Here is a 25960-nt window from a genome sequence, read left to right as displayed (position 1 = left end):
CGGGTTCACGCCATTCTCCCGCCTCAGCCTCCCAAGTAGCTGGGACTACAGGCGCCCGCTACTGCGCCCGGCTAGTTTTTTGTATTTTTAGTAGAGACGGGGTTTCACCATGTTAGCCAGGATAGTCTCGATCTCCTGACCTTGTGATCCACCCGCCTCGGCCTCCCAAAGTGCTGGGATTACAGGCTTGAGCCACCGCGCCCGGCCTAAAATTTTAATTTTAATTAATTATTTTATTTTGAGACAAGGTCTCACTCTGTCACCCAGGATGGAGTGCAGTGGTGCAATGATGGTTCACTGAATTTCAGCCTTGACCTCCCAGGTTCAAGTGATCCTCCCACCACAGACTTCCAAGTAGCTGGGACTACAGGCGTCTGCCACCACACCCAGCTGATTTTTGTACCTTTTTGTAGAGACAGGGTTTCGCCAAGTTGTGCCATCTGGTCTCAAGCTCCTGGGCTCAAGCAATCCACCTGCCTCGGCCTCCCAAAGTGCTGGGATTACAGGCGTGAGCTACCACGCCTGGCCCTGGATATTTCATTTGTATGAGCCCATACAACATGTGACCTTCTGTGTCTGACTCCTCTCACTCAACATAATGGTTTTGAGGGTCTTCCACCTTGTAGTACATATCAGCATTTCATTCCTTTGTATGGTTGAATAATGTTATTCAACACTGTTTTATAACTTTCAGTAGAATACTGAGTGTACTTCCTTGGTTGAATTTTTTCCTAAGTATTTTGTCTTCATTGATGCTATTGAAAATGAAACTGTTTTCTTAATTTCATTTTTGGGCTATTTCTTGCCAGTGTACAGAAAGACAGCTGATTGTTGCGTACTGATCCCATGTCCTGCAACCTTGCTGATCCCATTCACTCGCTCTAAAGAGTTTGTGTGCATCCTTCAGGGCTTTCTATGCATACCATCGTATCATCTGCAAATGGTTTTTCTTCTTTCCAATCTGAAGGCCTTGTATTTCTTTTTCTTCCTTTCTTTTCTTTTTTTGAGACGAAGTTTAGCTCTTGTCACTCAGGCTGGAATGTAATGGCGTGATCTCAGCTCGCTGCAACCTCTGCCTCCCTGGTTCAAGCGATTCTCCGCCTCAGTGTTCTGAGTAGCTGGGATTACAGATGTCCATCACCACACACACCCAGCTAAGTTTTTTTTTGTTTGTTTTTTTGGTTTTTTTTTTAGTAGAGATGGGGTTTCACCATGTTGGCCAGGAGGGTCTTGAACTCCTGACTTCGGGTGATCCACCCACCTTAGTCTCCCAAAGTGTTGGGATTACAGGTGTGAGCCACTATGTCCTGCCTCTTGTTGTTGTTGTTGTTGTTGTTTGTTTTTGAGATGGAGTTTTGCTCTTGTTGCCCAGGTTGGAGTGCAGTGGCACGATCTTGACTCACTGCAATCTCTGCCTCCCAGGTTCAATAGATTCTCTTGCCTCAGCCTCCCAAGTAGCTGGGACTACAGGCATGCACCACCACACCCAGCTAATTTTGTTTATTTTTTGTAGAGACGAGGTCTCACTGTTGCCCAGTCTTGGTCTGGAACTCCTGAGCTCAAGTGATCTGCCCACCTCGGCCTCCTAAAGTGCTGGGATTATAGGCGTGAGCCACTATGCCTGGCCAAGTCTTGTATTTTCTGTTTTGCCCAATTGCCCTAACCAGAACCTTCAGGACAGTACTGCTATTGACAATATTGAAGGGGAAGGGACAGACATCCACTTCTTGTTCCTCATCTTAGGGGCAAGCATCAGTCTCACATTAAACATGATGTTAGCTGTGGACTTTTTGTAGATGCTCTTCATCAGGCTGGGGAAGTTTTATTCCATCTACTCCTGGTTTGTTAAATGTTATGTTGAAAGGTAAACCTGTTTTCTCATGTGTAAAATGAGGACAACAATATCTATATGGAGAGTTTTTTGAGGTTGAAAATGGGATAACATAAGACTGGGTACAGTGGCTCACGCCTGGGGTATATCTGATATAACCCTGTAAGCCTCAATTTCCTTATCTCTAACATGGGTATTATAAAGCATCTACCTCCTAGGGCTCACATGGCAGGCAGTGGTAGATGTGATTTAAATTGCGAGATTACTAAGTGCCTGGGACATAGAAGCTGTGTGCTATGATAGATGACAGATAAAATGAGATGTGGTCCTTGTCCTGAAAAAGGAGAGATAAAATGTGGTACTGACAGCTACATTGCACGTGATATCAGCAGCAGAAATGGAACATTGGTGTTGGTTCCGGGGGCACGGCAGGGCGGGCCAGGCCAGGTCACAGTGGAGAGAGAGCGCTGGGCCTTCCAGGGAGGGAAATGCACAGCGGCACAGAGGGAAGAAGTGTGGGGTACGGTTGAGTAGCCACAGGGAGCTCCTCTTGCTGGGACCTGGGCTGCGTAATTGTAATCGGGAAGCAATGGGATTGAACTTACTGTTGCACTGAATGCTGAGCAATGGACAGGGGTGGGGGGACTTATTCTAGAAGACTTGTAAATTGAAGTGGTCCTGCTGAGGGCAGGTGTGGAGGGAGGCAGAGTTTTGAAACAGGAATGGGAGCTGGACATGGTGGCTCACGCCTGTAATCCTAGCACTTTGGGAGGCCGAGGCAAGCGGATCACCTGAGGTCAGGAGTTCAAGACAAACCTGGCCAACATGGTGAAACCCTGTCTCTACTAAAAATACAAAAAAAAAAAAAAAAAAAAAATTAAATGGGCATAGCAGCTCATGCCTGTAATCCCAGCTACCCGGGAGGCTGAGGCAGGAGAATCACCGGAACCCAAGAGGTGGAAGTTGTGGTGAGTCGAGATTATGCCACTACACTCCAGCCTGGGCAACAAGACCGAAACTCTGTCTCAAATAAAAAAAAAAAAAAAGAAGAAGTCAGGCGCGGTGGCTCACACCTGTAATCCTAGCACTTTGGGAGGCTGAGACGGGTGGATCAGGAGTTTGGGACCAGCCTGGTCAACATGGTGAAATCCTGTCTCTACTAAAAAAATACAAAAATTAGCCGGAAATCGCTTGAACCCGGGAGGCGGAGGTTGCAGTAAGCCGAGATCGTGCCACTGCACTCTAGCCTGGGCAACAGAGCAAGACTCCATCTCAAAAAAAAAAAAAAAAAGAAGAAAAGAAAAAGGAGTGGGGAAAGTCCAGGTATGGTGGTTCACGCGTGTAATCCCAGTGCTTTTAGAGGCTGAGGTGGGTGGGCTGATTGAGCTCAAGAGTTTGAGACCAGCCTGAGCAACATAGGAAGACCCCATCTCTACAAAAAAAAAGAAAAAAGAAAAAGGGATGTGTGTTAGAAAGCAGGATGATGTTTCGTGATCTTTTTTGATCAGCGCTAGGAGAGTTCTGTTAGGAGGCAACTGAATTCTGACTTATACCAGCTATGTGCACGGCATGGGATGGGACCACAGTTAGCAACATTTTGGAGAAAGAATTCACCACCCAAAATCCGATGAATGGGAAGGGCAGGGCAGGCTGCTGTGAAGAAAGAAAACTCAGAAATGCTGCCAGGGTGTTACTGACTGAGCCGGACAGTCTTCATATGAACTGAGACATTTTGTCAGGAATGGGGAAACAGAGATGAAGAATAACGAAAATTGCAGCCGGGCACGGTGGCTCATGCCTGTAATCCCAGCACTTTGGGAGGCCAAGGTGGGCGGATCACGAGGTCAGGAGTTGGAGACCAGCCTGGCCAGCACAGTGAAACCCGGTCTCTAACAACAAAATATAAAAAATTAGCCAGGCATGGTGGCATGCGTCTGTAATCCCAGCTACTTGGGAGGCTGAGGCAGGAGAATTGCTTGAACCAGGGAGGCGGAGCTTGCAGTGAGCTGAGATCACGCCACTGTACTCCAGCCCGGCTGACAGAGCAAGACTCCATCTCAAAAAAAAAAAAAAAAAAAAAAAAAGAAAAGTTGCTGCTGGGCCAGGCGCAGTGGCTTATGCCTGTAATCCTAGCACTTTGGGATCAAGGTCAAAAGATCGAGACCATCCTGGCCAACATGGTGAAACCCCATCACCACTAAAAATACAAAAATTAGCTGGGTGTTGTGGCACGCACCTGTAATCCCAGCTACTTGGGAGGCTGAGGCAGGAGAATCACTTGAACCTGGGAGGTGGGGGTTGCAGTGAGCCAAGATCACGCTACTAGACTTCAGCCTGGTGACAGAGTGAGACTCCGTCTCAAAAAGAAAAAGAAAAGTTGCTGCCTTTATAGTGCTGACTACAAACTCAGCAAATTTGATTCTTCCAAGAATCCTGGGAGAGGTGTGATTATTATCCACACTTCATAGAAGAAGACTTCCAGGCACAGGACAGCTGTCACCCAGGCCGTCACTCAGGACCCATATCTCGTGAGACTAGCACTTCACAATGAGGACTCTGGATTTCATTCTAAATGTAATGGGAAGCCGTTGGAAGTTGAAGCAGCATCTTTTAAAAAGACCATTCCAGCTATATAGAGAATTGACTGAAAGCAGCAAGAGGCAAAACACAGGCCGGGCGGGGTGGCTGACTTCTGTAATCCCAGCACTTTGGGAGGCCAAGCTGGGCGTATCACTTGAGGGTCAGGAGTTCAAGACCAGCCTGGCCAATATGGCAAAACCCCATCTCTACTAATAGTACAAAAATTAGCCAGGCGCGGTGGCATATGCCTGTAATCCCAGATACTCAGGAGGCTGAGGCACGAAAATCGCTTGAACTTGGGAAGCGGAGGTTGCTGTGAGCCAAGATTGCGCCATTGCATTGCAGCCTGGGTGAGAAAGTGAAACTGTGTCTCAAAACAACATCAATAACAACAACAACAACATGAATATTCAAGTTGTCCAGGCAAGAGGGTTATTGTGATGGCAGTGGGGATGGGGAAAGGTGGCTGGGTCTGTGATTACAGATGTTCCTGGACTTACAATGGGGTCACGTCCCAATAAATCCACTGTAAGTTGAAAATGTTAAGTAAAAAATGCATTTAAGGCCGGGCGCGGTGGCTCAACCCTGTAATCCCAGCACTTTGGGAGGCCGAGGCGGGTGGATCACGAGGTCAGGAGATCGAGACCATCCTGGCTAACATGGTGAAACCCCGTCTCTACTAAAAAAATACAAAAAAAAACTAGCCGGGCGTGGTGGCGGGCGCCTGTAGTCCGAGCTACTCGGAGGCTGAGGCAGGAGAATGGCGTAAACCCGGGAGGCGGAGCTTGCAGTGAGCCGAGATCGCGCCACTGCACTCCAGCCTGGGTGACACAGCGAGACTCCGTCTCAAAAAAAAAAAAAAAAAAAAAAAAAAAAAAAATGCATTTAATACACCTAACCTCCTGATCATAGCTCAGCCCAGCCTGCCTTAAAAGGGCTTGGAACACTCACAGCAGCCTACAGTTGGGCAAAAGCGCCTGGCAGCCCAGGATGCAGGAGTGTTGCCTGTCTGCCCTCATTCAGCTCACCGCTACTGCCCAGCACCACGAAGAGATCATATGGCATGTCACTAGCCTGGAAGAAGATCAAAATTCGACATCTTAAGTACAGTTTCTACTGAGTGTGTATTGCTTTTACACCATCCTAAAATCAAAAAATCCTAAATCGCCAGGCGTGGTGGCTCACGCCTGTAATCCTAGCACTTTGGGAGGCCAAGGAGGGTGGATCACTTGAGGTCAGGAATTCAAGACCAGCCTGGCCACTATGGTGAAACCCCGTCTCTACCAAAAATACAAAATTTAGCCAGGCGTGGAGGCGGGCACCTGTACACCTGTAATCCCAGCTACCAGGGAGGCTGAGGCAAGAGAATCGCTTGAACCCAGGAGGTGGAGGTTGCAGTGAGCTCACATAACGCCACTGCACTACAGCCTGGGCTACAGAGCGAGACTCCATCTCAAAAAAAAAAGGAATCCTAAGTTAGGGCCGTCTGTATTTCGGAGGTGTTATTGGTGAGACTTGCTAATAGGCTGAACGTGGGAAGAGAGGGAAAGGAAGACGCCAGGGTGAAGTCTGAGTTTCCGGCTGGAGCAGTTGGGGAGACGCCAGTGCCGTTTATTGGCGTGCAGAATGTTTGCGGAGGAACAAGTTTTGGGCACAGAGATAGAAAGTAAGGTAAGTTAGAGGTAGAGAGACTTGAGAAAGAGAAACTTGTGAATGGAGAGGAATGAGTCGATGAAAAGGGAGAAAAATGCAAGGGACAGAAGAGATAACTGACAAGAGCAAGCCCCAGGGGGTAGCAAAGGGAATGGTCCAGGAAAAGACAAAACCTCTGCAGATGTGAGATTTGGCCACTGTTTCTGTGAAGTCTGCCCTTCCCTAAAGGACTGTGCATGGGAGCCCTGCCTTCTACCTCCTCGGCCTGCCCCCAACCCCTTTGCTGGTGGATCTCTGCTCAGAAGCCACCTACCACACCGATCGCAGGTATCAACAAAGATTTTAATGCATTTACAATGAAGTCACTGTTGTATTCTCTGAGCCTCATTAAAATACAACCTTCAGTACACACATCTGGTTTTTGTTTTTTTTTTTTTTTTTTTTTGAGGCAGAGTCTCGCTTTGACGCCCAGACTGGAGTGCAGTAGCACAATCTCAGCTCACTGCAACCTTCACCTCCAGTTTCAAGCAATTCTGCCGCCTCAGCACCCTAAGTAGCTGGGATGACAGGCACCCGCCACCATGCCCAGCTACTGTTTTTTGTTTGTTTGTTTGTTTTTTTGAGAGTTTCGCTCTTTTTGCCCAGGCTGGAGTGCAATGGCGTGATCTCGGCTCATGGCAACCTCCGCTTCCCGGGTTCAAGTGATTCTCCTGCCTCAGCACCCCGAGTAGCTGGGATTACAGGCATGTGCCACCACCCCGGCTAATTTTGTATTTTTAGTAGAGATGGGGTTTCACCGTGGTCTTGATCTCCTGACCTCGTGATCCACCCGCCTTGGCCACCCAAAGTGCTGGGATTACAGATGTGAGCCACCGCGCCCAGCCCTTTTTTTTTTTTTTTTTTTTTTTTTAATGGAGTCTTACTCTGTTGCCCAGAATGGAGTGCAGTGGCACGGTGTTGGCTCACTGCAACCTCTGCCTCCCGGGTTCAAGTGATCCTCCCACTCCAGCCTCCCAAGTATCTGGGATTATTAAATGTGTGCCACCACACCTGGCTAATTTGTGGGTGTTTTTTTGTTTTTTTGTTTTTTTGTTTTTTTTTTTTAAGGCAGAGTCTCACTGTCACTCAGGCTTGAGTGCAGTGATGTGATCTTGGCTCACTGCAACCTCTGCTGCCCAGGTTCAAGTGATTCTACTGCCTCAACCTCCTGAGTAGCTGAGATTACAGGCACTTGCCACTGCGCCCAGCTAATTTTTGTATTTTTAGTAGAGACGCGGTTTCACCATATTGGTCAGGCTGGTCTTGAACTCCTGACCTCATGATCCACCCGCCTCAGCCTCCCAAAGTGCTGGGATTACAGGCGTGAGCCACCGTGCCTGGACTTTTTTTTTTGTTTTTGAGAGGGAGTCTCACTCCGTCGCCAGGCTGGAGTGAAGTGGCTCAATCTTGGGTCACTGCAACCTCCACTTCCCGGGTTCAAGCAATTCTCCTGCCTCAGCTTCCTGAGTAGCTGGGACTACAGGCGCCTGCCACCATACCTGACTAATTTTTTGTATTTTTAGTAGAGATAGGGTTTCACCATGCTGGCCAGGCTGGTCTCAAACTCCTGACCTCAAGTGATCTGCCAGCCTTGGCCTCCCAAAGTGCCGGGATTATAGGCATGAGCCACTGCACCAGGCCAGTACCCACATTTTGGTCAAAGGAGAATAAAAAAGGAAGAGTTGGTAATACAGCAAGTATTAGGGAAAGGAGGGACAGAAACTAGAGAAATTTACACAGATCTCAGTACATACAGGAAAGTTGACACAGCGTCACTATAGTCCACTGATGGGTCGCGCTGGGAACTTGGGAGACACCAACACGTTGGAATCAGGGCTGTGGGACAGGTGACAGGGGCAGGTGGGGAGGACCGCTAATCCCTGATCACTCAGGCCCCATCCCCAATGCAAAATTGTAATGGAACCAACCAGCTCTGTTCAGTACTTCCCCCAGGAGTGAAAATCAGTCAGACTAGATGAAGAGATTAGACTGCTCACTGCACCAAGCCCATTAAGGCAGGAGAGTAGACTGTTATCTTAAAAAGCTTTTCCCCTCTCTACACAATAAGGGTTTTCTAGCTAATGACTTTCAGTGAAACAGAAAATCTGATCAATCAGAATGCCCCATTCCCCAGGTTTCTCATTTTGTTGCTTTTCACAAAGCCTTTGGGAACTTTTAAATGACCAACTTTGCAGGTATATATGCAGTTCTGGAAATCATACTGAAAAGCATACTTACGGCCGGGTGCGGTGGCTCATGCCTGTAATCCCAGCACTTTGGAAGGCCGAGGTGGGTGGATCACTTGAGGCCAGGAGTTTGAGACCAGGCTGGCCAACATGGTGAAATTCTGTCCCACTAAAAATATAAAAATCAGCCCGGCCTGGTGGCAGGCACCTGTAGTCCCAGCTACTCGAGAGGAGGGGGTACGAGAATTGCTTGAACCCAGGAAGGCAGAGGTTTTAGTGAGCTGAGACTGCACCATTGTACTCCAGCCTGGGCAACAGAGTGAGACCCTGTCTCAAAAAAAAAAGAAAAAGAAAAAAGAAAAAAAAAAAAGGCATACTTAACAGATGAAATCCATATGGTGTCTGGAATGTGCTTCAAAATAATGGAGGTGGGTGTGAGGTCTCAGAAGAAAACAAAATCGGCCCGGAGTTGATCATTGTTAAAGTAGATGATGGGCATTCATTATGACGAAGGAGCTCATTATACTATTCTCCATTTCTGTGTGTACTGGAGATTTTCTGAACTAAAAAGGTAAAAAGTACATGCATTAAACTTCAGGATAAGTTCAATCACACCACTCTATACAAGTCTAATTTCAGATCTTTACCGAAAATAAAGGAAACCATGTTCTACAGAATCGAGTCCACATCAAGATGAAATGCTTTTCACGCCATTTAGAGATTAGTCTTACAGCTACAATTACTCAAGTTGAAGTTTTGAAATTACCTACACAGTCTTCAGCGTCAACGCCTACTGTCGCTCAACCCTGCCCCTCTGATCCCCTTTCCTCCCCTGCCCCACCAGTTCCCAGAGCTGTGGGCAGAGGCAGCTAGAGTGGGGTGAGCTTGGGGAGGGTTTGTCCCCTGGCTGTCTGGATATCTGCTTCCTGCCAGGTCTGTGCGAGGTACGGGGGCACCAGGCCCTGGTCCTGGTGAGCTCGGAATCTGGTGGGGAAGAGAAACTGAGTAATTTAACGTGATCGGTGTCCTGAGAGCCGCTCCGAGACTCCATGTGTGCGTGCACCTGTGTGGCGGGGAGGGCATACGAAGGCTGGTTTCTGAGGATTTGATGTTTAAAGAAAGACCTGAAGGAAAAGAGTAGAGATGGAGAAGGGCTTGGAGAGAGGAGACAGGCCTTGGGAAAACTGTAAAGAGCAAAACCAAACCAAACCTGGTGTGTTCAGAAAACGAAAAAACAGCAAAGAAAGCAGGGGAAGGGCTTCCATGAGGGCCCAGGACTTTATCTGGAAAGCACTGGAAGGATTGAAGAGCGACCTGGCTAGACTTGGGGTTTTGAAAGCTCGTGCTGTGATGTGGAGGACAGACGAGGTCACTACTTGAGCTGCTTGGGCAATGGCGTGGCTTGGACGGGGGGGATGGCAGCGGGGACGGAGAAAAGCGGATGATGTATTTAGAAGAAACTGAGAAGAGAAACTTGGCAGGACTTGGTATTGGGAGGGGAGAGAAAGGACATCAGGGATAACTCTCTGGATTTGGGCTTGGTGAGTGGTGGATGGAGAGGCCACTTACAAGATGGAAAAGCCCTGTTAGGCTTCTCTGACCCATGTGGCCTTGCTACCTCAGATATGACTCTGGGTTATCTGTAAATGGAATTAACCACGCCACCACCTTGAGAACTGTGCAGAGCTGTACATGCCCCTGCAGCAGCCGCAAACGTTAAGCCTGAGCAGGGCCCAGTGCACATCAAGGAACGGGACTCCAGGGCACCGGCCTCGCTCCCTCTGGATCCTGCTCCTGTCGCTGCTACTCCCTCCCCATCCCAAAAGAAAACTCGGCTTTCTCCTCCAATCACGTCTCTACCATCTTTTAGGATCCCAGGTAGGTATGGAGCTGTGCTCAAAACATTAACACAGAGACTTGTTGCTGAGCTCAGTGGAAACCGAGTTCCTTCCAGCCCAAAGGAGTCTGTGAGACGTTCAACTTTCTCTCGAGGACCCCCGGTTCTCAAGGCCCAGGCTTGCTTTGTGTCTCCTCAGGGGAGGCGTGGAGGTTTGATCAGACAAGAGCTTGTGTATCAACCCACTGCATTCTACATCGAGATCCAGATCTGGGCAGTCATCTCGTGAATCAACCCCACGGCTCTGTGTGGGGCTGGCTCTTCTTGCTGGGTCACCCTGTCCAGGCACAAGGGGCCAGATGGGTGGGTGTGGGGCCCAGGAAAATGGCAGAGAAAAGCTTCTACATGAAACAGAGATGAGCCAAACCTTCTCAGCACCTGAACAAAGGGACATTTCTACTGGTCAGTTTTCTAGTCTTTCCCATCTCTGGTATTGAGTCAATAATAAGCAGGGGAACCACAGTGCCTGGAGGCTCCCACTGTGACTGAGGATCTTGCAGAGCTTGGCCAGTGCTGGCTGTGCTGATGACTGCACTCTCTAAGCACAGAGCTCCACGGGCTACTGAACACGCAGACACACGTGATTTCACGTGAAACTGTCAAGTGTGCAGGCCTGGTGCTGTTTGCCCAAGTCCTGGATGAGGAAATGAGAGGTTTACAGGGGCACCAGTGAGCTCTGTCCACCTGGGTGCGGCCTGGAGCAGTGGCCTGCCTCACTAGCCCCTGCTGAGGAAACAGGCAGAACCTGCCACACTGGGCCTTTCTCATCAGCCTTTGCAGGGAGGCCTGTCTTTAGGAGCACTGACTTTCTGGACAAACCTCCAGAATTGCCCTCCCACCCTGGACCTCTTTCCCACCCGATGCCTCCATCCCAGGCTGATCACACCTCCCGAGATTAGAAGGAGCGAGCTGGCCTGTGCTCAGATCTCTTCATTTTCCCATCTCTCCCACTGCGCAACAGGATAGTATTTAAGGCCACATATCACAGGCTTTTCAAAAAAAATAAGGTTTCTTTATTGTCTTGGATGCAAATATAGTTTTAAAAATGCATTGTAGTGTTGAATACAGCTGGTGGAAACGTGCTTCTTGACAGCAGAGCATCAGAGGGGCGTACTCAGGGTGACGTGGGCCAGAGGGGTCCTCTGGCCAAACCAGACTCTTCTCTGGTTTGTTCTTCAAACCACGAGGTGGAACCGTCTCCTCAGAGGAGCCCTGCCACAATCACCAAAGCTCACACCAGAAAAAACCGCCATTTACACAACAAACTGAACCTAAAAAAGGAACAGAACATGGTGCTTCCGCTATGAACAAAATCAGCAAGCGAACCCGCTTTCCTTTCCTGGGCTGTTCGAAAAAGATTCAGCTGGAGAAACGGGGGCACTGTGGGCGGCCCGTGGGGGGCGGCGTGGAGCTGTGGGGCCCGGGCTGAGCCCTTCCTGCCTTTTAACCGCAGGATGTAAACTCTATGGAAATGTATAGAATTTCAGTTTCTCCCAACCCTCCACAACCTCAACTCTTGAGACCACCAAATAACTGTTAGGAAACACAGAAGAGAGTCCTTCAAATGAGCTACACCCGGGTTCAGAGAGCAGAACCAACAGTGTGACTGGGGCATGGAGGTAAATTCTGACACATGATTGGAGGGGGATTTCACAAAAACAAAATTCCATGAAGTAAACACGGACACGCAAGCTTGTGCAAGTGCACACGCGCATGCGCACTCTCTCTCTCTCTCTCTCACACACACACACACACACACACACACACACAGAGTCAACATTCAACGTGAAGAGTTCCCTTTTCTTTCTCGAAGGTTGATTTTTTGCAAGCCCTGACAAGCAAAGAGTCCCACGCGGTAGCCAGGGCGGGCCAAGACCTCAGAAAGAAAAGCCCACAGCTGCTCTGTCTTCACCCACTCTGGAGGCCAGCCCTGGTACAGGCATGGGGGTGGGGGTCCTAAAACGCTTTGTCAGCGTTCCTGGAGCCCTGGTCAAGCTTCCCATGTGCCCCATGTATGTCCCTCACATCACAAAAACCTGTCCAGCTGCCCAAGGCCACGGAGTCCACCGAATGCCACAAACATGCTGCTGAGCCTCAAAGCTCTTCAACCTCCCACCTTGCCGTCCCCTCTCCCCTGACAGGTGTGCAGACAAGGTAAAATCCTCCAAAGCAGAGATGTTGAGGGCCCGGAGCCACACGCCACATCTCCGTACATCTGTGGCACCCTGGCCGGCCACCACTGCACACGCTGCCTGCCTGGATCATGCTGTCCAGCTCTCCTTTCCCTTCCCCAAGGAAATGCTGGGCCAAGCTGAGCTCCAAAACGGGTGGGTTCCTCTGGGGCCAGGGAGCAGGTGTCAAGGGAAAGGCCACTTTCCCATCAGAGGGAAAAGAGAGAGGCTCAACTCACACCCAGGGTGCCTGCTAGGAGGCCTCAGGCAGGCCAGGCAGGAGCCAGGCGACAAAGGAAAGGGACAGCTGAGGGCCAACAGGGGTGATGAGAGGGGCCCTCCAAGCCTTCCCACGTCAGAGCCAGGGTAAGGAAAGAGCTGGATTAAAGCAAAGTCCATCTGCCAGTGCAGAATCAGGCCCGTAGCACCCCAAATCCCCCCCACACAGGGGTCCACTGGCCCAGGACAGGCCCAGCTCCACTCCCACGAGTTCTGAGAGCATAATGTCCTGTCCAGCAGACAAGACCTCACCATCTTGAAAACTTGAACCTGCCACCTCAGGTTCACCCAGAGGCCAGCTAGGGCCTTGCAGGAAGGGGCCTTGCCAGTTCCCGGCTACAGCTCCCCTCTGAGAGAGACCCTTACCTGTACTCCAGCTGCTGGCGGGGCCGGTCACAGCTCCACACAGAGATGAGGTGGGTGTGTGAGCCCCCCACCCCAGCAACAGAAAGAGGTGCCGCATGCCACTGTGCCACTTTATCTGGGCAGGGACTGGGGGTGTGATGCCCTCCAAGAATCCAAATTTACATCCCTCTTAGCCAGAGCAGAGAAACCTTAGGATTGACTTCTAGAAAAGGGAGTGTGGTCAGGGCCCATAGGCAGGAAATGGGAGGGCTGGCTGACCACTGACCCCATTCCCCTGGCCGACGGCTCCGGGACCATGTGCAGCACTGGGAGGCCTGCTGCTTTCCAGCCCCTTCCCCTCAACCAAACCCAATGTTGTCATCAGCACCAATGGCCAGCACTGCCGCTGCTTCCTGCAGTAAAATCCTCCAAAGTAGAGACGTCCTAAGAAGGTGGCCAGCCAGCCCACCCAGGGTGCCGGATGCTGTGTGGCCTGCCGGCCAACTCCAAGAAAGGCCCTCAGTATCGCCTGCCCTGCTCTGGGGTCTCCCAACCCACCACGGAAGGCAGCAGTGCAGGGCAGGGGCTGACAGCACAGGGTGATTTCTCAGAAACCCGCCAGGGATTCCAGCAGGACTTTTGGTTTTTCTTTTTGGATTTTCTATTTTTTTCTTTCTTTTTTTTTTTGAGATAGGGTTTCGCTCTGTCACCCAGGCTGGAGTGCAGTGGTGTAATCTCGGCTCACTGCAACCTCCGCCTCCCAGGTTCAAGTGATTCTCCTGACTCAGCCTCCCCAGTAGCTGGGATTACAGGCGTGCACCACCACACCCCGCTAATGTTTTGTATTTTTAGAAGAGACAGGGTTTCACCATGTTGGTCAGGCTGGTTGTGAACTCTGGACTGACCTCAGGTGATCCACCCACTTTGGCCTCCCAAAGGGCTCAGATTACAGGTGTGAATCACCGCATTCGGCCTCTGTTTTCTTTTATTTAGAGACAGGGTTTTACTCTGTCAGTCCAGGCTGGAGTACAGTGTGGCATGATCATAGCTCACTGCAACTTCTAGGCTCAAGTAATCCTCCAGCCTCAGCCCCAAGTAGCTGGGACCACAGGCACTCACTGCCACACCCACCCGGCTAATTTAAATTTTGTTTTGTAGAGACAGGATCTTGTTATGTTGCTAGGGTTGGTCTCCAACTCCTGAGCTCAAGTGATCCTCCAGCCTCAGCCTCCCAAAGTGCTGGGATCACAGGCAGGAGCCTCCGCGCCCAGCCAAGATTGATTTTCTTACTCTCCAAAGCGTCAGCATTTTGAAATTTCTTTTATGAAAGTGGGGGCAAGAATCAGGGTGAAAATGAGTGTAAACAAAGCCCACCCTGAGGTCAGCTCCCACTGGAGGCGGCCAGCAGAGTAGCCTCAGATGTCCCTGCACCTGGCCCAGGAGCCCAGGACAGAGGTCAAATCTAGGCCCCTTGGTCTGGCTGGATTCATCAGGCAAGATTTGAAAACAAGAAAACCTCTAGAACAAGAAACAATCATGTCTGCAGCAGAGATACGGCACTGTGGCCCTATGGTCATGGCAATCGTGAGCACCAAGAGAATGAGTTACAGAAATATCTCCAATACAAAGACATGCATCTCCCGGACAGTGGACAGTTGCTGGGACACACACACACCCTTCAAGGCTCACACAACCTAACAGCCTTAAATACCTGAAGAAACAGAATCATGACATTAAGTCAGCAGAGGGAGAGGTAGGCCGAAGCAGCAGGAGGCCAATTTTATATCCCACAGAGTTTAAAAAGAATGAATCCCCAGCAAGGGGTGGAGAGAAAGCCACTGACTTAGGAGAGTTCTTGGCTCAGCCAACCACTGCGGTTATCTACACGTTTTACAAAGGCACGGAAGTGGAGAGGGGCTGCACTCATGACCCTCCCCAGGGCCCACACAGCTGGACACGGTGGCCTCTTCCTTTTTCCCTTCTGGCCTTGGTGGAATTCCTACCACCGTGGCCTCTGCCTTTGGGACATTGCCTTCATGCTTATCCCCGGGTCAAGGATGGAGTCTGTTACCATTTCCCAGGGGAAATTCCAAGGACCAGACCAGCCTCATCTTATGTTCACCCCAAAGGAAGGTGATCTGGAAAGCCTGTAAACACATGCTCTGAGTGGCTGAGTGGTGTCACCAAGCTGCTTTTGTGCAAGGCTGAAGCACAGATAAGGGGGCAGGCGGTTGGCCGGGGGCCTGAACTGGGGAGAGACCCCTGCAGGCCTGCAGGAGCCAGGGAGAACCTCCCACTGGATCTAAACTTCGGGGACAGCCCGGGGTGCCCCTCTTCACACGGCTCTCAGGCTCCCTCAAAGCCCTTCCCAGGCCCTGCAGGCAGAGAGGGAGGGTGAAGAGAGGCAGAGAGGGCAGAAGTCGCCTGAAAGCCTGGGCTCCGAACCCCTCAGCAGAGCTTTAAAGTGCGTTCTTTCCACGAGGAGGTACCCTCAGCCGGGCTTCCTGAGTGCTGAAGAGAGTGCCTGCCCCTGCAGCTCCCTGCAGAGGTAGCCGGAAAAGGGCAAGGACTGAGGCTGGGCCAACCTCCCGCTGCAGGCTCAAAATGGCCCCCAGCCCAGCCACGCCTCCACCCAGCCCTGATCTGGGTAGATTCTTTGCTGTCTGATCTGAGAGATGCCTAGAGACAGCTCTGAGGGCTGACCACCGCAGAGTGCTGCCCGCCAACATTGTTTCCTTCTCCAAACACAAGACAGGACAGACTTGAGTGTGGGGGCATCCTTGGTCTGAGAACTGTCCTGGTTTGGGGAACCCAGCTGAAAGACATCAGACAAGATGACAAGGCTGACAGCAGGACATGGAGTCTGATCTTTCGGACACTAGAACTTCAGGGTTCTAAGTTCCCACTGGACACGCTTGACCTGTTAACAGCTGCAGCTGGAGACAAGTAGAGAAGAATGGCAGAAGGGCCATGGTAGTGAGGTGACATTCGAGAAAGTCCTAGGCTGAGTCCCTGTGGATCCTGCAATGTCAGGTGGAGCTAAAAGGGGACTGATGAAACACACCCAGCAGGGCCTCTCAGCCAGAGCAGCCACCGTGCATCACACACTTCCATTCTGGTCCTGTGTGTCCCACATCCACCGTTTCTGCACACATGTGTCCTGGAGGCTCTCTGAAGAAGGCACTTCCTCCTGGCAGCCTGCCATGCATAAGCCTGAATAGAAGCCCAAGTCCATCCACAAGGGCCAGGCATTGTCAAGAGTTGAGGGGAGAAAGAAAGATGCCTTCCGACTGCCCCACGGGCAGGCCAGAGAGTGGAGCAGGGCATCAGGCAGAGGCATGCATGTAGACAGGACGTGGCAGGAGGGACAAGGCTGGGCCTCAGGACAGGAACAGGCCCTGTCACCCTCATCCCATCGCTTCTGCTCACTGGCGCCAGCCCTGGCAGGCCACCAGCAGGGCAGGACCAGCACGGCCAGCACTTCCCTTTTGTCCGGGCTGCCCCAAGGGCAGAAGAGGTTGGTGACTGAGGTCACTGAGTGAGAGAGTTCACAGCAAGGGGTTCCCGAAGGCGGGCTATTGCTGTCAGCAGGCCCCGAACCTGCTTCAGACCTGAGCATGGCCTCCCGACGCCACGGTGGGCCAGCAGAGTTGGAGAGAGGCCCCAAGGCTGAGCGTCAGGAAGGGCTGGGGGGGGGCGCAGCCCACTCTCCATGAGCAGGGAAGGGTCTCCTGGCATCTCATGCGGCTGCATGCCAGCTAAGCAGCTAGGACTCTCCCAATCTTTTGCTGATCCTGGTGACGGCCTTGGATGCCTGCTCCGGCAGCTGTGCCGGGTCTGTGAGGATGGAGGTGGAGGTGCTCAGCTGCCGCAGCGTGTTCAACACCACTGCAAGACAGAAAGGGTCAGACACGGGCAGTGACACAGAACCACCACACACCACACACCCGGTTTCGTACCTACAACCCATGTGGGAATGCTCAGACATGGGGCAAGTGGCAGCCGCTCTGGACTGCAGGGAGGAGTGCTGGGGGCCTATGCCAAGACCTGGGCACTCACCCCTCTGCCTCCAGAAGCCTCCCCAAATCCTAGCAGGAGCTGCCGTAGGCAGAGCATCCTATGCTGTTCCTGGTGCCACGGGACTGCCAGCTGTTCTGATATTAAGCTTCTATAACCTTAACATACAGGATCATCTTTGCTTGTTATTATAAGAATTACACAAGAAAACACACTTGAAGGCACCTGATACAGGGCCTGGCAAATAGTGGGCACTCGATCCATGCAAGCTGGGTCTGAGCAGGCTGGGAGACATGGGAGGGCAGGAGCCTCCCGCCCCCACTGGACGCTCCTGACTGAGGGCCTCCTGGACAGCATTGTGCCCCTGCCCCGGCCCCACCTGGTTGCCTGCAATGGAGTCTGGCAAACACTGTCCTCAGCCTGGGGCCGTCCTCCCTCCAGGACTAGCATGAAGCCCCTCACCCTGGCACTGCCCCACTCACTTGGCCTGAGGACGGGCAGGGAGCAGTGCTGGTCCAGCCAGGACAGCGCCGTCCGGTGCAGCTCCTCCAGGCTGCTGGTGGACACCATGCCCTTGAATGACTCAAACAGCGGCTTGATAATTATGCTGAACTGCAGTGTGTGGTTAAAGAAAAGGCAGGCACAGAGAAGGGCTGGGGACTGCAGACCTGAAGGTGGCCGGGCTGGCCTACTCCTTTCCCCCGGGGCTGGAAAGCACCTGCCCACAGAGAATGGATCACTGGGGAAAAGGGGGAGCGATCTCTAGGCAAGGTATGTCTTCCACTTCACGAAAACACTCTGCTCTAACTGTATCTGGACAACAGGGCCGAACACCAAGCGGGCAGGGGGCAGGGACACAGAAGGTCTCTAGTCTGGAACAGGTCCTAGCACAACCACGTGATCAAAATCATTCTTACATACAGTGGCAGGAACATCAGAAGCACAGAACAGGTGGAAAGGCAGAAGCCAACCGGGCACGGTGGCTCACGCCTGTAATCCCAGCACTTTGGGAGGCTGAAGTGGGTGGATCACTTGAGGTCAGGAGTTTGAGACCAGCCTGGCCAACTTGGTGAAACCCTGTCTCTACTAATAATACAAAAATTAGCCTGGCATGGTGGTGGGTGCCTATAATCCCAGCTATTTGGGAGGCTGAGGCAGGAGAATCACTTGAACCCAGGAAGCGGAGGTTGCAGTGAGCTGAGATTGTGCCACTGCACCCTAGCCTGGGCGACAGAGCAAGACTGTGTTCTCAAAAATAATAATAAATAAAGGCAGGAGCCATCTGCCTGAAAGTGGTGTTTGCCTTCTGTGTTAAATGCAAAAATGCATGCCAGTCTCCTACACCATCTTAGTGAAGGCCTGAGGCATGTTTCCTCTTGGACTTTGATCAGGACGGCGCCCACAGTTCCCCCACCCCAGCCTGATGATGGGGAGTGTGCCATTTCATCAAAGAGGCTCCAGTTCATTCCAGATGCCACCCAGCTCTATTAATGACAGGGATCAGGACCAGGGCAGGCAGTAAAACAGCAACACAGGGAATCAGAGCTGGAGGCTGTCACCTGTTCATTTAAAAACTGCCTCTTATGGCCGGGCATGGTGGCTCACACCTGTAATCCCAGCACTTTGGGAGGCCAAGACCGGGGGGATCACCTGAGGTCAGGAGTTCGAGGCCAGCCTGGCCAAAATGGTGAAACCCCATCTCCATTAAAAATACAAAAATTAGCCGGTCATAGTAGCGTGAGCCTGTAGTTCCAGCTACTCAGGAGGCTGAGGCAGGATGATCACTTGAGTCTGGGAAGGTGAAGGCTGCAGTGAGCTGTAACTGCACCACTACACTCCAGCTTGGGTGACAGAGTGAGACCCTGTCTCAGCGGAAAAAAAGATACAAACAAAAACACCTGCCGCTTCCCGCACACACAGGTGCTGTGCCTGCCCTGCCCGACAGCTGCAACTGGGATTCTCTCCTCCCGCACGACCGTCACCTCTGACTGTCAGACCCAAGCCTCAATGCCACGGCCAACCCAACACATGTGCTGACTGTTTACTCAGAGACAGAGCAGTGGCAGGGTGGGGAGTGACCAGGCAGGAACCACTCCCCGTAAGAGCCATGCTGCCACCTGGAAGGCCAAGTGCAGGGTGGCCTTGGCCCAAGAGCCCCCAGAGGTGGACAGAGGTGGACATGCTCCATCAGGCTTCAGACTGGGCTCTGCCACTCGGTGGAGGGAGTCCTGGTTTCCGCCTGTCACAGCAGGGGTGGCACTCACCCTCCCTCTGGCTTCAAGGACCAAGCTGGCTGCCAGGCTTTGTGGGACCACTCCTCCTTCCCCTGCACCTTCTGCAAGTGGCTTTAGAATTGTCCTGATTTCTTAAGGACCTAGAGAGCGAAGCCCACCGTTCTGCCTCCTTAGCCCTTCCTGCAAAGCACCCTGAAGCCCCATCAGCAGCTCCAGCCCACACAGCAGGCCAGGCCGGACCACTCTCTCCCGAGATAGACACTAGCACTGCCTGTCGTGAGGAGCTCGCTGACAGGCATTTAAAGAGTCTTTCTAAAGTAACTACAGTGCCAAGGTCTGTGGCTTCAGTGCATTGGCTGAGGGCGGGGAAGAGCAAAAAGAAAACCCAAAGATACAATCCAGAACTTCCAATTCTGCAAGGTCCGGCTTTTCACGTATTCGTCAAACATGTCTCTCATGTGATCAAACTGGCGCCGGGTGACGGGGACTCCTGTGGCAGGGAGCAGCTGCTGGCAGGAGCTGAAATGACAGGAGCCGTGGGAGCTGTGGAGCAGCCAGTGGCCAATAAGGACCTTGGGACACAAGATGGACAGGGCTGGCCCAGTGCCGTGCTGCAGCCAGGCACAGAGAAGAGAGGTCTGTGGTAGGAGGGTGACAAAGAGCAGAACTACTGCAGCAAAGAGACATCGACCAGTGATGAGGCCACAGGGTCCCACCACCTCTGAGGCAGGCCCTGCGTGGGGTTGGGGTGCCTGGTTGGAGCCCCAAGGCCCAGAAGCTCACATGATGGTGGCATTGAGCTCCTCGATCTCCTCCCGAAGTCGCCGGGCCTCCTCCTGCATCTGGCCCCTCTCCTGCTGCAGCTTGGTGATGTACTCCACGGTCTTCTGCAGTGTGATGGCGTGACTGGTCTGCAGAAGGGGCAGGTGGCTGGAGGCGGCACCCACAGCCAGCAGGCCTGCCACCAGCAATGACCACGCAGGGAGCACGTCTTGCCAGCTCCCCTGCCCTGCCACGGCCCACACTCTTGGCAACTCACCAGCTTGGAATTGTTGGAGATGAGGCTGTTGAGCATGTCGAAGCACATCTTGATGTTGAAGCGCCTTTTCTGCTCAGCTGAGATGTGCTTCATCTGCCGGTTCTGCTGGAGAACCCACTGGTCACTGAGACAGGCACATTGCAGGCACACTGCCCACCCCTCCTCACTCCCTACGCTGATGCTGGGTGCCCAAGGGCCAGGGCTAGAGAGCTACGTGGGAAGAGGGCATGACAAGAAGCTGAAGGCTCCAATGAGGAGCCGCGGGGACAAGACGGGGAACCATAGAAAACCTGCTCTGCAGAACGGAGCACAGCCAGGGCTGGGAACCTCAGGGCTGCACGGGTGCATCCCAGGTGCTGCAAGCCCTGCCTTCCCCACCCAGCCAGCCTTGGTGGTGGCCACACCCTTCCTGCAACTTATGCGGTACCTGCCACACTACGTGGACTCAGCATTGGTTCCCGGGCTTGGGGCCCACCCAGAAGCCTCCAGCGGGCTCACCGTCCCCACAGGGCTGGTTTGTGGGATGGGGCAAGGAGAAGCCCATTTCTGATCCACCCCTGCCTGGGCAGCTCTGGCTGGGTCTGAGGTCTCCCTTCCAGACAGATACAGCTCCTTGATGTCCTTCTGCACTCCTCTCCCCTCCTCCCAAGGGAACCAAGACCCAAGAGAGACATGCGGTACCTTTAGTGCAGCCACATTTTTGGGGTCGGATTTCCCTGAGCAGTTGTTCTGGGGAGACTGAGGACTGGGGCTCTGCTCCGATGCACATGGAGAGGCCTGCCCTGAGTTTGGGCAGTCCCGACCTGGTAAGGACAGACTCCTCTGAGGGACGGGGGACGGAGCCCTGGCCCCTCAAAGCCACCAGGAGGCAGCCCGGGGTCTCTGCAGGGTTATGAGGTGCTTGCTGCTACCCATGTGCTGCACTTGGTTCTTTAAACTGCACACACATGCTTCCTTAGATTTTTCTTATTCACTCCCCAGAAATTTTAAATTCATAACAACAACAAAAACACCCTTAACCCACACAGAACACGATGGAGCCACCCTGTGTGACGTGTTCCAGTCACTGGTGTCACTTTAGGAGATATTTCACAGGTGGGCTCCTTATTATTATTATATTTTTAAATTAAAAAACATTTTTAATAGAGCCAAGATCTCACTATATTGTCCAGGCCGGTCTCAATCTCCTGGGCTCAAGCGATCCACCTGCCTCAGCCTCCCAAAGTGCTGGGATTAGAGGAGTGAGCGACCGCGCTTGGCCCCAGGTGGACTCGGCCTTCTTGGCCCATCCCGCTTCACTGTAACAAATGCCTCAGCTTCCTTTCCTCTCTGTTGGATTATTTTCCCCAAACTCCCCGTGAAGCTGTACAGCAGGCTCTAAGTTCTGTGTTCTGAGACTCCGGAGACCAAGGCAATGGTTGGCCTTAACCTCTCCCTCGATTATTTGAGGGGCCTGACTCCCAACTCTCCTGTGTTTTTGTCTTTCCAGACTGAAGAGTCCTTATTCTCCAAAGCCTGTCCTTGGAAAAGGCCCCTGCTGGCCGAGCCCGCTAAGTCAGAGACCCTCCCTCATTCGTGTCTTCCTGAGGAGGGAGACAACTCTTCGCTCACAGAGTTCCAGGAGCAGCTACACCATGCTTTTGTTTGTTTAAAACGGAGTCTCGCTCTGCCGTCCAGGCTGGAGTACAGTGACTCCATCTCAGCTCACTTTAACCGCCACCTCCTGGGTTCAAGTGATTCTCCCATCTCTGTCTCCTGAGTAGCTGGGACTACAGGTGCATGCCACTAGCCCTGTTGTTGTTGTTATTATTATTATTATTATTAGGTAGGGACAAAAAAAAATTTATTTTTATTTTTCGCCATGTTGGTCGGGCTGGTCTTGAACTCCTGACCTCAAGTGATCCACTTGCCTTAGCCTCCCAAAGTGTTGGGCGTACAGGCATGAGCTACTGCACCCGGCCTACACCATGCTTTTATTTAAGAAAAAAGGCCATTTCCATTTCCCTTCCTGGCACAGCAGGCATTTGAGGGAAGGGGCCCCATCTGCTTACACCCTCTACCAGCAGCACAGCCTCGGGCAAACCATTCATCCCTGACCTGGCCTGCTGGCTCCTCAGATGTCCCTGGGCAAAATCAGTCCTGCTCTGACTGTCTCACCCCTGGATGGCCCAAGAGTGGGCATGGGGCACAGACCTGTAGTGCTGAGACCTGCTGGGGAAGGCCATGTTGGTGCCCAGATGAGGCTGGGTGGCTTCTGTGGCCACAGCAACCCCAGGCTGAAGTTCCCAGAGACAGGAACCCCAGGGCTCCTCAATCCCTTCTCTGGGTGAGAACAGCAGCTCAGTGCCAGGCCTTCGTGGGCAGTCAGCTGGGACTCCCAGAGCACACTGGTCACCTACACGGCCACGTGCCCATTACTTTTCGCCCTGCCAGTGCCACCACAGGTCATCCTGCCACCCACAGAGCATGTTCCCAGACTGTGTTATTGGCAGGCTTACAAGACCTCACTGCGTGTTCTAAGCCCAGGCTCCGTCCTGAGGACCCAGCAAGCGCCCCCCATGATCCACAGCAGGCCCAGTTACTTCCCTTGTGATGTCCCAACCATCCCGCTGAGTGAACACTCACTGGGCCCTGTGACAGTGACCTGGGGGCTGCCCCCATGCAGCTGGACCTGCTCGCCCTTCCCCAGGGGGTCTTGCGCTGTGCTCGGGAAGAGCCGGGAGATGGGGGCAGGCGGGCTGTTCGTGCCATGGCCAAGATCTGTCACCAGGATGCTGCTGTGGAACTCCGGGACCCCAGGAGCCTGCAGTGACATGGGAGCGAGGTCACCCCCAACCGCTGATGCACAGCAGGGCGGCACACCCATCGTCTCAGGTGAGGGCTGCCCAGGAACAGGGTGCTCCGGGTGAGAAGGACACTGCGGGTCTGTCCAGGGCCCTCCTCACCCTGGCGATGGCAGCAGGTGCGATGACCACATTGGACTGGGACACCGTGGAGGCCAACATCCCTTCTCTCTTCAGAGGCCCTGACGTCATGATCACCGCTTGTGGTTGGCCTGAAAAGGCAGCTGCCAGGACAAGGAGGAGGTTCAGGTGCAGCCCTGGGCCACAGGGCTTGGCCCACCCTGCAGAGGCTGCCTCTCTGCCAGTGAGACAGCTTGTTTCCAACTGCAGGGGACAGGAAGACGAAGGCACCAAGGCACCTAAAACTTTGTGTGACTTCTTGAAGGAGATACGTTATAGAACCAGTAAAGAGATAGCCAGGACCGTGTGTTTTCACATTGTAGGTTGTGACTAACTTTAAAAAAAGATAGACAGGCTGGGTGCTGTGGCTCACACCTGTAATCCCAGCACTTTGGGAGGCCGAGGTGGGTGGATCACCTGAGGTCAGGAGTTCGAGATCAGCCTGGCCAACATGGTAAAACCCCGTCTCTACTAAAAATACAAAAGTAGCCAGGTGTGGTGGCACACGCCTGTAATCCCAGCTACTCAGGAGGCCGAGACAGGAGAATCACTTGAACCCGGGAGGCGGAGGTTGCAGTGAGCCAAGATTGCGCCATTGCACTCCAGTCGTGGCGACAACAGTGAAACTCCATCTCAAAAAAAAAAAAAAAGAAAAAAAAGAGAATAGAGACTGCGTGCGGTGGCTCACACCTGTAATCCTAGCACTTTGGGAGGCCGAGGTGGGCAGATCACCTGAGATCAGGAGTTCGAGACCAGTCTGGCCAACATGATGAAACCTCATCTCTACTAAAAATTTAAAAAAATGGACTGGGCGTGGTAGCTCATGCCTGTAATCCCAGCACTTTGGGAGGCTGAGGAGGGTGAATCACAAGGTCAGGAGTTCAAGACCAGCCTGGCCAACATGGTGATGCCCTGTCTCTACTAAAAATACAAAAAATTAGCTGGACGTAGTGATGGGTGCCTATAATCCCAGCTACTCAAGAGGCTGAGGCAGTAGAATCGCTTGAACCCGGGAGGCGAAGGTTGCAGTGAGCCGAGATCACACCACTACACTAGAGCTGGGCGACAGAATGAGACTCTGTCTCAAAAAACAAACAAACAAACAAACAAAAATTAGCCGAGTATGGTGGTACACACCTGTAATACCAGCTACTCGGGAGGCTGAGGCAGGAGAATCGCTTGAACCCAGGACGGGGAGGTTGCAGTGAGCCAAGATTATGCCACTGCACTCCAGCCTGGGTGACAGAGCAAGACTCTGTCTCAAAAAAAAAAACAAACAAAAAAAACCAAAAAAAGATAGAGCATAGAAAATGGACTAGATCATGGACATGTATTATTTAATGCCACTTTTGTTTCATTTAAGTGGTTGTGTGTGCATGCGCGCACATGTGCACACCAGGGTGGGGGTGGTGGTCACAAGTTTGAAAGCCTTTGGGATGGGAAAACATCCCTCTGCTCTGGGTCAGGGGGAGCCCCACACCGAGTTCCCCCACCTGGCTCACCTGGGGTGATGCAGGTGTTCTTCAACACCAAGGACACGGGCTCTGGTTTGGGAGCAGGCACTATTTTGTGGGGCTGCTTAGGCCTGCCCCCAGTCAAGGATACAGGTTTGGGGTGCACAAAAGTTAACCGTGGCTGGGGAGGCCGGGGGACAGGAGACAGTGCCAGTCCACAGGGGGCCGCTGATGGAGCAGGGTGATGGGTGGTGATCACAAGGCCCTGACTCTGGCTGAAGGTGGTGGCAGAGGCGTCATGGGTGAGGGTGGCGGAGGCCGTGTGGGTGATGACAGACGGCACTTTGCTCACTCCAGCAAACTTCTGTGGCTGGTGGAAGGTGGGTGGAGCTGGGGGGTTCAGGGCAGTGGCAGGAGGAGGAACTAACGGTAACACGGGGGAGACAGGTGGTGGAGCGGGGCTGGGAGACAGCAGGGGCATGGTGAAGACGGGGAGGAAGGGCTGTGGGACACTCAGTGGTGGCTCTGAGGGACCGAAGTCCGTGGGCTGGATAAACGGGTCCTCAGCCCGGGAGGTGTGTTCACAGCTCTGCCCGTCCACGTGAGCCAGGGGCGGGGCGGTGGCGGGCACGATGAGGCTGTCAGGCAGGCTCACAGTGGGGAGGGCGGTGGTCTGCAGGACGCTCTCCTGAAAAAGGAAAAGAGGAGCCAGGAAGCAACACTGGGGTCAGACAATTCCTTTCTAGCGCTGCACACTGCCAAGTCCAACTACACAGGCCAGGCGCTAGGACAGAGGCACAAAGGCCATGTCTCCATGCCCATGGCTGCTGATCTGGGGACAGGGATTTGTGTTTCCCTGCGTGTCTGCGGGGGTCTTGTTTCCATTAAAAACTAAGTAACTCAGAGCTCAGATAAGGCAACGGCCCTCACACAGCTGGCTAGCAGCCTGGGAATATCTTGTTTCTGGAGTCCAGCAGAGTCTCCCAAAGTCTCTGCCATCTTCTGTTACTGAGCAGAGGTAGCCTGGACTGCAGCTGCTCAGGGCTCCCCGAGGACAATTTCACGTGTCAACTGGTCATCAGGCCACCTCTTCCTAAATAAGAAAAGCTACGAGGAATGGTTCAGATCCCAGTCTCTGCAGTAGAAATTCTTCCTGGAGCCTGTTTGAAGATGATGCCAGCTTACCAGTATCTAACTGGTCATGGGCATAAGCATGACGGCTCCATAAGGACAAAGAATGGTACCTCGCTCAGCTCTGTAGCCCAAGCACTT

General features: G+C 52.7%; 1 protein-coding gene across 1 annotated transcript in view; it reads right to left on the bottom strand.

Moving 5' to 3' along the window:
* Window positions 1-11176: 11176 nt before the first annotated feature.
* The window catches only part of MLXIP (MLX interacting protein), a 68385-nt gene continuing 53601 nt past the window's right edge, over window positions 11177-25960 (bottom strand). The window contains exons 9-17 of the mRNA XM_025401850.1: window positions 24737-25376; window positions 23217-23338; window positions 22897-23074; window positions 20953-21074; window positions 20272-20373; window positions 20016-20143; window positions 19628-19751; window positions 17481-17610; window positions 11177-16869 (exon numbers count right to left, since the gene is read on the bottom strand). Coding sequence (XP_025257635.1) covers window positions 16748-16869; window positions 17481-17610; window positions 19628-19751; window positions 20016-20143; window positions 20272-20373; window positions 20953-21074; window positions 22897-23074; window positions 23217-23338; window positions 24737-25376 — 1668 coding nt within the window. The 3' untranslated portion in view covers window positions 11177-16747. The remainder of the gene's footprint in view (window positions 16870-17480; window positions 17611-19627; window positions 19752-20015; window positions 20144-20271; window positions 20374-20952; window positions 21075-22896; window positions 23075-23216; window positions 23339-24736; window positions 25377-25960) is intronic.

Source organism: Theropithecus gelada, chromosome 11, assembly GCF_003255815.1.
Source record: "Theropithecus gelada isolate Dixy chromosome 11, Tgel_1.0, whole genome shotgun sequence".
Taxonomy (NCBI): domain Eukaryota; kingdom Metazoa; phylum Chordata; class Mammalia; order Primates; family Cercopithecidae; genus Theropithecus; species Theropithecus gelada.
Note: the sequence above shows the minus strand (reverse complement) of the source record. Positions and strands in the feature narration are given on the sequence as shown.